General features: G+C 40.8%; 2 protein-coding genes across 2 annotated transcripts in view; both read right to left on the bottom strand.

Moving 5' to 3' along the window:
- Positions 1–12,783, bottom strand: part of LOC108677348 — an 86,015-nt gene extending 73,232 nt beyond the window's left edge. The window contains exon 1 of the mRNA XM_047882827.1: positions 12,594–12,783. The gene's annotated coding sequence lies outside the window, so the exon portion shown is untranslated. The remainder of the gene's footprint in view (positions 1–12,593) is intronic.
- Positions 2,901–3,380, bottom strand: LOC108677347 (uncharacterized histidine-rich protein DDB_G0274557-like). Its single transcript, XM_018165564.1, has one exon. It carries the CDS (start codon positions 3,378–3,380, stop codon positions 2,901–2,903), a length of 480 nt encoding a protein of 159 aa, XP_018021053.1.
- Positions 12,784–13,281: the final 498 nt, after the last annotated feature.

The following is a 13,281-nucleotide window of genomic DNA, read 5'->3' as shown; positions in this document are numbered from 1 at the left end:
TACCCTGCACTTCCCCAGGTATCTTATCCCCTTCCCTCTTACAATCTTCCCTCATCTTCTTCCCTCGCCAGCATCTCCCCTCGTCGGCGGCTCCCTCAACCCTTCCCCTCCCCTCCTCCCCACACCTCCCCCCCTCTCTTCCCCTCTCCTCGGTGCTTCCGCCCGGCGCATTCCTTCACAGACAACTCAGGGCACACACAACTACACAGTCATACACAGCAGCCACACATACACAGCAGCCACACAGCTATACACAGCAGCCTCATACCGCCACAGCAGCTAAGTACATTAACCACACACATCCACACAACAATACACGGTAGCCATACACAGCCACACACGGTCGGACACACAGCCACATAGCAGCCATACACAGCCACATAGCAGCCATACACAGCCACTTCACACAGCCACAGGGCAGCCATACACAGCCACTTCACACAGCCACATGGCAGCCATACACAGCCACATGGCAGCCATGCACAGCCACTTCACACAGCCACATGGCAGCCATACACAGCCACTTCACACAGCCACAGGGCAGCCATACACAGCCACTTCACACAGCCACATAGCAGCCATACACAGCCACTTCACACAGCCACATAGCAGCCATACACAGCCACTTCACACAGCCACATAGCAGCCATACACAGCTACATAGCAGCCATACACAGCATCTACACACAGCCACATATCAGCCACACAGCAACTACACACAGACACACAGTCACACAGCAGCAGCGCATACAAGTCACACATATACGCCTGAACAACATGCGCGTATACAGAGACGACACATCTATACGCACGCACGCTGCCCACACATATAACTTATACAAGCCACCTTCACACACCCACACAGCATTCACGCACACACAACATTCACTCCCCCTTTAAGAACTAAATTTCATTTTCCTTTCATGATACATTAGGATGGATATCTTCATCATACAAATAAATTACTGAATTAAATGTACATATTGTCTCATATTGTATAAACAAATAATGATAAAAGAGAAAAAAAAATAATTAAATTGATGAAGCAATAATCATCTTCCTTCATCTTAATACAGATATATGATAATCATCTTCATACTTAAACATGATAATCATATTCATACTCATATAAGATAATCATCTTCGTACTTAAACATGATAATCATATTCATATATACTTATATATACCCAATATCCCCAAAGCTCAGCAACTTACCTACTGATCTGTACCCACACCTCCCCTTACCGTGGGGAAGGTTCTATACCTCCAGCCCCTGTAACTCTACCCCAACATCCGCCTCCCCCACGCCTCCCCACACCTCCCCACGCCTCCCCGCCAGCCCATATCATGTGCACAGCCTCATCTCTTCCCCAGGCTTCCAGCGCTGCCTTCTTCCCCGACACCTGGGGCATTTCCTGTACATTCCAGCGTCGTGAGGCTATAGGGAGCAGAATGTTGTTCAGTTCAATAAATCTCTTTAATTATTATCATACGGTACATTCATTGACAGCTTAAAATACACGTAGCGGTCTAAGTACACGTAGCGGCCCAAGTACACGTAGCGGCCCAAGTACACGTAGCGGCCTGAGTACACGTAGCGGCCCAAGTACACGTAGCGGCCCAAGTACACGTAGCGGCCCAAGTACACGTAGCNTATTTTACAGTGCACTGCACCCAGCGTATTCAATTGTACAGTGCACTGCACCCAGCGTATTCTATTTTACAGTGCACTGCACCCAGCGCATTCTATTGTACAGTGCACTGCACCCAGCGTATTCAATTGTACAGTGCACTGCACCCAGCGTATTCTATTGTACAGTGCACTGCACCCAGCGTATTCTATTGTACAGTGCACTGCACCCAGCGTATTCTATTTTACAGTGCACTGCACCCAGCGTATTCTATTGTACAGTGCACTGCACCCAGCGTATTCTATTGTACAGTGCACTGCACTGTACTGCAGAGTTCTATATATACACGGTAGTGCCCTTTATTTTACAGTGCTGTGCACGAGTTATGTTTCAGTGATGCCGTTATTTTTCTGCAATCAATTCTTTTATCTATACAAATATAGCTCGCATATAAAGAAAACGCACAAAACACCAAATTCATATCTCACTTCGAAACGTGAGTAACATTTATTGTGTCGAGTATAGTATTGTAAAATTGAACATTAAAATTATTAAATCATTCTAGTTAATCATACACGAATGATGGCGTACGGAAGCCGTAGAATTTTAAGCGAAAGCTAAACAAGCACGTTGAGCCAACATGTTGGTAACCATGGTTACGATGTTGCGATATATCGCCTACATGTTGTCCATGATACAACATGATACAACATGATACAACATGATCCAACATGATACAACATGATCCAACATGATCCAACATGCACATAACATGCCTCAACATAATGCCACATAGAAAGGAATACGATAATTCCACTTGTTAACTTAATACATTGATTATAAACACAGTGTAATTTTACAGACATCTTATACAGACTCGACATTAACCAGAATTATGGTTAGCTGGGCCATTTAAATTAATGTGAATAAAAGCTATTTGCACTTCTCATTAATGGTTGAAGTTGAACATCAGCATTGATGTTAAGATAAATAATAGTGACATGTTAAGCTTAGATGCCTGATGTATAGACTATTTTAAGTGAAATGTTCTGGATAGATGCCTGATGCATTATAAGTGACACATTCAGCATAGATGCCTATAATTATAATATATAATTATGAATATAATTAATTTAATTATCCATAACGCGAGCTCAACATGGAGCGCTGCATGCGAGGCGACGAGAGGCCCACACGCGCGTCTGCTGATAGCCGAGATACCAGCGCTGCCTACTGATAAGCGTGGCTCATGTGGCGTGTGGCGTGTCTCATGTGGCGTGTGGCGTGTCTGATGATGTGTGTCTGATGTGGCGTGTGGCGTGTCTGATGTGGCGTGTCTGATGTGGCGTGTCTGATGTGGCGTGTGGCGTGTCTGGTGTGGCGTGTGGCGTGTGGCGTGTCTGATGTGGCATGTGGCACGTGTGATGTGGCGTGTGGCGTGTCTGATGATGTGTGTCTGATGTGGCGTGTGGCGTGTCTGATGTGGCGTGTCTGATGTGGCGTGTCTGATGTGGCGTGTGGCGTGTCTGGTGTGGCGTGTGGCGTGTGGCGTGTCTGATGTGGCATGTGGCACGTGTGATGTGGCGTGTGGCGTGTCTGATGATGTGTGTGTGAGGTGGCGTGTGGCGTGTCTCATGTGGCGTGTGGCGTGTCTGATGTGGCATGTGGCGTGTGGCGTGTCTGATGTGGCATGTGGCGTGTGGCGTGTCTGATGTGGCATGTGGCGCGTCTGATGTGGCGTGTGGCATGTCTGATGTGGCATGTGGCGCGGCTGATGTGGCATGAGGCACAATAACATATGATGCTGATGCTGAAGTTTCAGGCCTGCATCGCTGCTCTAAATTTCATTAATAATAATAATTGGTTAAAAATAATCACGTCTGATTATTTTCCAACTAATAACACAGGGCGCTTGTATAGCCTTATACTGCGTCACGACCAGAGATCTATACAGGAAATACAGGAGGGTTGATGACATACAGGTTATACACATGGGTTTGATGACTTATACAGATCATATACAAGAAAAGTTTAAAACTTATACAGGCACTACACAAGGGTGTAATGGCTTATACAGATGCTATACAAGAAGGGTTTAAAACTTATACAGGCACTATACACAAGGGTGTAATGGCTAATACAGATGCTATACAAGAAGGGTTTTCTACTTATACAGGTACTACACAAGGGTTTGATGCTATACAGGTGATATACAATAATAATTCACAATCCATACAGGTACTACACAGGAATAGTTCCAAATTCACATGGATAATAAAAAAAATAGGTTCACTATTCGTGCAGGTGATATACTATACAAGAAGAGTTTACATTTTATACAGGTACTACACAAGAGCTCATGCCTTACGCACGTACTACACATAAATAATCTATACAAATGGTTCAGTTCTCACACAGGTGTCACACAACTAGCACAGGTGCGCGGTCTTACGCTGTATAATCAGACCAATTAGAGGCCTTGCATCATCGCAGACCCTCCTGGACATGGTCTATAGCTATATATGTATATATTGGGTCTATAGCTAATATATTTATTAATATAAAAAATAATAAAAATTCAAAATACAGAAATAATTTTCATTTTTAATAATAATTTTGAAAGTTCGGCCGCTACGTGTAGTTCGGCCGCTACGTGTACTTAGGCCGCTACGTGAACTTAGGCCGCTACGTGTAGTTCGGCCGCTACGTGTACTTGGGCCGCTACGTGTACTTGGGCCGCTACGTGACTTAGGCCGCTACGTGTACTTGGGCCGCTACGTGACTTAGGCCGCTACGTGTACTTAGGCCGCTACGTGTACTTAGGCCGCTACGTGTACTTGGGCCGCTACGTGACTTAGGCCGCTACGTGTACTTAGGCCGCTACGTGTACTTCGGCCGCTACGTGTACTTGGGCCGCTCCGCTACGTGTACTTAGGCCGCTACGTGTACTTGGGCCGCTACGTGTACTTAGGCCGCTACGTGTACTTGGGCCGCTACGTGTACTTAGGCCGCTACGTGTACTTAGGCCGCTACGTGTACTTAGGCCGCTACGTGTACTTGGGCCGCTACGTGTACTTAGGCCGCTACGTGTACTTAATCAAGTTTTGAAAGTACGGCCTCTAGTCTGTGGCCGATTCCAGACATCGCAAAATTCGTACAGCTTCCTGGGGTTTCAAACCAGCAACTCCCGGCACCAAAAATAGTACTCTGAACTGTAATCACCTGCAGCACTGAATGCCAATTATAACATGAAATTAAAGAAGTAACTTCCCTCTACAAGTGACATAAATTGCGGTTTCTAGAGAAACGTTCTAGGGGTAAGTTGCAGCGCGAACATGAAATGCGATCTGTTTTACGCGTCCAAATACGCGGTCAACATGACGAACATGAGGTTATGTTATGTCGCCCACGAGGGCAACATGACGAACATGAGGTTATGTTATGTAGGCACGAGGGAATCATGATGAACATGAGGTTATGTCATGTAGGCACGAGAGCAACATGACGAACATGAGTTTACGTTATGTTGGCCACGAGAGCAACATGACGAACATGAGGTTGTGCTGCTCTGGCCACGAGGTCAACATGACGAAAATGAAGTTATATTGCATTGGCATTTCATCTTGCATGCATTCGCAGTACCGTATACATTAATCATGCATGCATTGTCAGCACACATTCAACATACTACATGCATTCAGGAATCATGTATATAATACCCAGCATACAATTGCAGCGTACATTGAGAGAAAATAAGTATATCCATCCTGACGACGCTATAATGAAATAATAATAATAATAACAACAACAATAATAATAATAATAAATGAATAAATAATAACACAATTGAGTAAAAAAGTGAGTGGTTACGTAAGATGCGCATAGCGTGGCGCGACGGAAGCGTGACTCAGCATTTTAGCCGCGGTCCAGACGTACGATCGGAGTCGTTAGTTTGTTTACAAACTCAATTTACTAAACCTCTTCAAAAAGCCGACGTTGTGCAATAGAAACTTAATTAACTAAACCTCTTCAAAAAGCCGACGTTGTACAGTATAGCGGTTTACTCTTATGGCACGACAGTGGTTACAATCGTTGTACAACTTACGATTGATTGATTGCGATTGTTGTACAAGTTACGACAATAGTTCTAATGTTTTAAAACTCGCATTTGCAGCGATCTTGCATGATTCAAGATATAAATTGATTGCGATGGATTTACAGTTCACGTCGTTGCTTGGGAGCGTTACATAATTTACAACATTGGTTGCCATCATTGCATAACTTACGACATTATGGGATGATTGCCGTATGGTAACGATCATATGACAACTTACGACATTGGCAGCTATCAACCTGTCATTTAACCTATCACGTAAGCGCATTCATTAAAACAATAGAATTTTAGGACTAATTTCTTCCAATCTAGTCCCGTTTTTTTTTCAATATAATGTTAGGTCTTGTTTAGGTTTTATGTCTGTCTTAAAATTTTGATATAATAATATGATTTTATTCATTTTTAGTTTTTCGAACTGATGATGGAGCTAGACTCCGAAATGTTTTCCATATCGATATGGTGAATTTGCTTGGTGTTTTCTTTGCTTTTAAATTCCTTGTGAAATTACGAATATTGTGATCGATATGGTGAATTTGCTTGGTGTTTTTTTTTTTTTGCTTTTAAATTCCTTGTAAAAGTAGGAATATTGTGGAGGGGAGACTACTTCCCTTGTCTAGGTACTGTGGTGGTGAAGTGAAGCTGCCAAGACCAGCGGCCCTGGCACTGTGCCACGCAGTGCCAGTCCGTGGAGCGCAGCCGGTGTTAGTCATGGCATTAAGTCATAGAGAACAGCATGAAAAGTCATGAGATATATAAAATAAATCATTCATAAGTTGCAGGTAAATAAACCTCACGGCCCGAGCAGCAGTCGTCAAAGTGAAATTAAATCGCAAGTCATGAAACAAGATACATAGCGGCAAAAACACCAAAAAAGTCTCAAATCTCTAAACAGCCAAAAATTTTAGTCACATAATAAATGAAGCGGGACAAGCTTGTCTTCAATTAATGTGAAGCTATGTAAGTAATGAGTCAAGGAGCAATGTTAAACACGGCACAACTTCAAGTCATACAACAGCCCAACACGACACAACTTCAAGTCATACAACAGCCCAACACGGCACAACTTCAAGTCATACAACAGCCCAACACGGCACAACTTCAAGTCATACAACAGACCAACACGGCACAACTTCAAGTCATACAACAGCCCAACACTGTCACAAATCGAAAACTTTTTTGACAGCTCGACAGCAAACGACATCAGCGAAGTCTCATTGTGCACATTTCGGCTATGAGACCGAAGCGGTTATTTGTTTTATCTTCATTTTGCTTCGCATTATTTTATACTATGTACATGAGTTACAATGAAATGCTACACTCGATCATTGTCCAATTTAAGATGCCATATGAATTGCTATCGATCGTAAAAATGAATAGTAGACTTACGGTCATTAACGTGAATAATATGCCATTCATTTCTCGATACATGCATTGAACCATCAATTAATTTAAAAAAGGTAAATGAGTTCGCTAAGTTCAAACGATATTAAGCGGTATTTTCATATTAAATGAATTGGCTAAGACATTTTTTTAACGCTATCCTCTTATATCGACCTCCACTTGAGACACAAAAACTAAAAACTTATTTTAAACACAATTCGAGGGCTTGTAGAATTTGATATCACCGTACAATCGAAGAAAGATCTTCCTTTTAATCCATATGGTTAGAATACATCGTGAAGTACAGGTGAAGAAGTTAAAGTAGTTCTACAAGTGTTACTACAGGTGCGTGTACAGACGTGCTATATCAAAGTACAGAATGACATATAGGGTCCCATTAAATATTTGAGATCGATAAAGAAGTTTATTTTCATAGCACAAACAAAACTTTTTCATGAAAAGCCAACAGTATGTATCGTTTTTTTTAATTGACTTGAAAATAGGCAAGCGTTCTACACCAGAAGAAGCCAACACGGAAATTGTGTTTTGTGTTAGTCGTCATCTCTGAAATTTCAAATACAATACAGGAATATACACCTGTATGTACTGCACACACGCGAGCTTTTGATGGAACACTTTTACTACGTATGTATATTGCTGTGTGTTTGAATACAATACAACTTGTGTATCAACACAGGCTTCAATGAGTAGGATCAACTCAGGCATTGCAGGTTTTTCAGAACGTTTTAAAAGCGTTTGAAAAGCAAGTTCGTCCTAAATTTGAATATTTTCATAAATTGTTCTTCTAAATCATAGGTACTAATTTAGACAGCAATACTCGAAATTAATACGATGTGAGTTACGTTAATCTAGAAAATGCGCATTTATCGTGCATAGCATGCGTAACCCTTAATTGAAAGGTTCAACTGTAGAATCTGATGAATCTTACGCTTGTTGCAGTTGACAAATCTTACGGTTGTTGAATCTTACGAATCTGACGCTTGTTGATCCCAACGAATAATATGACGCTTGTTGAATCTAACGAATTTTACGCTTGTTGTTTCTAACGAATCTGACGCTTGTTGATTCTAACGAATTTTATGCTTGTTGATTCTAACGAATTGTATGCTTGTTGATTCTAATGAATCTGACGCTTGTTGATTCTAACGAATTTTACGGTTGTTGATTCCAACGAATCTTATGTTTGTTGATTCTAACGAATTTTACGGTTGTTGATTCCAACGAATCTTATGTTTGTTGATTCTGACGAATGTAAAGTCAAAGAAAATGTCAACAAGAAGTACAATGTTTAATTTACATTTCTTCGGAGACAGCTCCATCATCATCTCGTCCTTTAAGAAAGCAGGTATAAGCAATTCTTAGAATAATTTTAATAGGGATAAATTCCAACCTACTTTGACAATTAATAAAAAAAACGAGAAAAAAATATCGATTAAATATTTAGAGCGATAAAAACTATGTACGTCGTTGAAGAAATGACTTCGTTTGCAACTATTCAACAATTGCAAGATACTCGTATCATAAGCACATGGGAGTGGAGCTTCCTAATGTAAATAAGATGAATTTTCTAAGCAATTTTCCTTAGCTGCTGAATTTTTGCCTAATTGGCAGTGAAACAATCCAATTATTACTGCTTTATTACATTCTAATTGGCAGTGAAAACATCCAATTATTTGTACTTCATTACATTTTTAAGAAGACAGCGAGATGGATGATGTAAAGATCTAATGATTAATAATATAAGCGCAATAGTTAATTATACATGAAATAAACGCAACATCAAAAATGTACGAAAGAACGTCAAATCCTCAACTGTCTTTCTTACTTATTTACTTTCGAATATTTGATAAATTGCCATTTAAGCAAACTAGTGATCTTAATACCTATATCCTGAATTTTCAACAACTTTTTTAATGGTAAACAATCAAGCGATCTTAATACTTTTAGCCTGAAATTTCAAAATCCTTTTTAAAGTTAAGCAATAAAGCGATCTTAATCCTTATATCCTGAATTTTCAAATCAAAATTTGAAAAGTTAAGCGATCGAGTGTTCTTTTTACTTACAACCTGAAATTTCAAAAGCTTTTTTGAAGTTAAATTTATTTGTGGAATGTTGGAAAATATCCTAGAAGTCCTGCCGTCGCCACAAGATAACGCAGAGGACGTGGGCAGCAACGCTGGTATTCCCTACCGTCATGCTTAGCGTGCAGCGTGACTAGCATGCTGCGTTCAGCGTGACTGCTGCGTGCAGCGTGACTGGCGTGCTGCGTTCAGCGTGACTAGCGTGCTGCGTTCAGCGTGACTAGCGTGCTGCGTTCAGCGTGACTAGCATGCTGCGTGCAGCGTGACTAGCGTGTTGCGTTCAGCGTGACTGCTGCGTTCACCGTGACTAGCGTGCTGCGTTCAGCGTGACTAGCATGCTGCGTGCAGCGTGACTAGCGTGCTGCGTTCAGCGTGACTGGCGTGCTGCGTTCAGCGTGACTAGAGAGGAAATAGAGTTCAGGGAGTCAACATCAACAATAAACAATAAAAAAGACAGTAAAGCAGATAACAGAATCGAAAACATCGATAAGATTCACGATAACCACTCCAGCAACGCTAAAAATGGAATGTTTATCCAGACCGCGCGACCCTGAGCGTATCAAAATCTTCCTGAACTCGATAACCTACAGCGCATTCCTGGTAGCGTTATAACTTTATAACGTTATAGCGTTAAGGCAAGGGATTATGTGTAGCGTTATAACGTCAACGCAACGAATTACGTGTAGCGTTGTAACCTCCAGCGCATTTCTGGTAGAGTTATAACGTTGTAGCGTTATAACGTTAACGCAACGAATTACGTGTAGCGTTATAACGCTAAGGCAACGAATTGCGTGTAGCGTTCTAACAGCAACGCAACGAATTACGTGTTGCGTTATAACGTTAACGCAACGAATTGCGTGTAGCGTTATAACGCTAAGGCAACGAATTGCGTGTAGCGTTATAACGTCAACGCAACGAATTACGTGTTGCGTTATAACGTTAACGCAACGAATTACGTGTAGCGTTATAACATTATAACGTCAACACAACGAATTACGTGTAGCGTTATAACATTATAACGTTAACGCAACGAATTACGTGTAGAGTTATAACATGATAACGTTGACGAAACGAATTATATATACGTGCAGCGTTATAACGTTAACGCAACGGTTTACGTGTAGCGTTGTAAAAATAACGTTAAAAAACGTTAAGAGACGCCTGCGTTGGATGAGCGGGAGCAGTAGCAGGCGAATTCGGTCAACGAAATTAATGAAAAAAGTGAATCGACAAATTAGAGTTATTGATTAAGTGAAACTTCTGATATTGAATCAAATATCCGTCGAACATTGAATCAAATATCCGTCTAACATTGAGTCAAATATCCGTCTAACATTGAGTCAAATATCCGTCTAAAATTGAATCAAATATCCGTCTAAAATTGAATCAAATATCCGTCTAAAATTGAATCAAATATCCGTCTAAATAAGAGATGTTTTATTACTTTACTAAATTAATTAATTATAGCTTCAAATCTAAAATCAATAAATTCTTTTACTTTATGTATAGTTAACAATGTAAGTAACGCAAACAGTGACACTCGATAACATTACTTCACTAAAGATTATTTCACTTAATATTACTTCACTAAAGATTACTTTGCTAAGATAAGATTACTTCATTAAACCTTTAAATTCATGGAGAATTTTCCTGATGCAGCCATAACGAGATACATTATCTTCAATATCGCTGTACTGCCTGCTGCTGCCTTCAGGTCTGCTGCTGATGGCAACTTCAGCGTGCAGGTTGCCTGCGCTGATGGCAACTTCAGAGTGCAGGTTGCCTGCGCTGCATGATGGCAATTTCAGAGTGCAGGTTGCCTGCGCTGATGGCAACTTCAGAGTGCAGGTTGCCGTCGCTGAAGGCAACTTCAGCGTGCAGGTTGATGATTCAATCATTTAGAAACCATATTGAAAATACGGTAACGCGATCGAACGACTTCGGAGCACAGTAAAGTGAACGGCTAACAATACGGTTAAGAGAACGGTTCAAAATAAAGTTAAGAGAACGATAAACAATATGGTTCAGAAAACGGTTCAGAATACGGTTAAATGAACGGTTAGCAATACGGGTAAGTGAACGGTTCACAATACGGTTAAGTGAACGGTTCACAATACGGTTAAGTGAACGGTTCACAATACGGTTAAGTGAACGGTTCACAATACGGTTAAGTGAACGGTTCACAATACGGTTAAGTGAACGGTTCACAATACGGTTAAGTGAGCGGTTCACATTACGCCCACTGGTTAAAATCCATTCAAATAATAATAATGTGTTCAAGATTAGTTCCGTACTACCAATTATGTGCGGTTTTCCATTATATAAAATGTTTTTACGTGTAAAAATAAAATAATACAAAATAGACCGATAATAATCATATTATATCGTAATATATCGATTGCAGGTAATATTTCAACACTCGTAACTCGTTGTTCAACACTCGTAACTCGTAGAAAAATTTACAGGTAAAACGACCATTAGAAACGAAAGTAGGACTGATATACTTGTCCAGGTCCGAAACAATGGCATTCCGGAAAGTTATTACAACCTTAAAACTGAAGTGATACAACATTTTCTTTATTTTCTTGAAAAATATTTTAAACCCGTAACGTGTTATGCCTGACACAATCTGAACCCATAACGTGTTATGCCTGACACAATCTGAACCCATAACGTGTTATGCCTGACACAATCTGAACCCATAACGTGTCATGACACAATCTGAACCCATAACGTGTTATGTCTGACACAATCTGAACCCATAACGTGTTGAGACACAATGTATAACCCATATAACGTGTTATGACACAATGTATAACCCATATAACGTGTTAAGACACAACGTATAACCGCGCACTAGAGTCACAGTTGAGTGGTTAGGACGTCACAGAACCTATCCTTCCTGTCCATGAGACGCACGCCTGTGATGGCGGAGTGATGGTTAGGTCAGAGCAAGCGCTACACGATCATTTTATCTACGCAGCTTTTGACCAACTTCTGCGCCACTTTTAACACATACTTTTAATGATATTTAAAAAACATTTATGCATTATAGCCGATAACTTATAGAGGAAATTCACAAAAGGGCAGTGGAGGAATCAGTTCAACAGGAAAAGATTGGAGTTAGCAAGGTGAGGGTTGAGGAAGTTTTAAAGAAATACTAACTCAGATGTTAATATCAGATGTCAAGCGCTGCAGCGAAAACAAGAGCACACACTGAGACTGAGTCAAATCTCAATATGATTTAATTAAGATATATTATAATAAATCATGATTACTTACCACTCCTTGTGCATATTTATAGTATTGCAATATAAATTAATCGTAAATAATAACTAACACACCTTAAAACTAATTGCACACACCGATCTATCTACGTCGCGTACACCACTCGTATAACATTGTAGCCGTTCGTATAGAGCACAATTGTATCTCTTGAAGGAAGAAAATTCTTTTCGTCAGAAGCTGCTTATGTTCTCTTCAAATCTGGACGACGGCAAGCGCACGCACACACACACCACGCACAAGCGCAGCGCAACCTCCTCACCCACTCAGTGCTTCCTCACTACTGCCTGAAGGCAGGCACTAACACTAAATACTCCCTCCCCCCTCACATTACGTCCCTCTTCCCCTCTCCAGCTCTCTCTCCTCATACGCACACATGCACGAACTCACAAACGCACTCATGTACTCTAGAAAATGCGCACGCTCCTCATTCTGATGTATCACTAACACGAACAGTGAATTTGAGATATTCTGTTCAATTTTTAGCTACTGAATTAGAATGTGCTATAACAAAATCTTAGAGGAAATAGTGAGGTTAATCTAAGAGACAGCTTCATTCTATAAATAAACCCTCAAATTTACACAGTCATCGCTTTCCCTCTCACCCGATTCCCATAATTCTGGCAAAAAAGAACATTTTAACCGTGCTTCAGCAATTTGGCAGTGAAGTTTGATAATTAAAATAACTATTAAAGGTCACAACAGCAAACCATCGATGTGCGGAAGTATAGTGGGTAACTGAGATTGATATGAAGTGCCATGTGGCGA

This window comes from Hyalella azteca, unplaced genomic scaffold, assembly GCF_000764305.2.
Source record: "Hyalella azteca isolate HAZT.00-mixed unplaced genomic scaffold, Hazt_2.0.2 contig11426, whole genome shotgun sequence".
In the NCBI taxonomy this organism is placed as follows: domain Eukaryota; kingdom Metazoa; phylum Arthropoda; class Malacostraca; order Amphipoda; family Hyalellidae; genus Hyalella; species Hyalella azteca.
The sequence above is the reverse complement of the archived record's forward strand: the minus strand, read 5'-3'. Positions and strand labels throughout refer to the sequence as shown.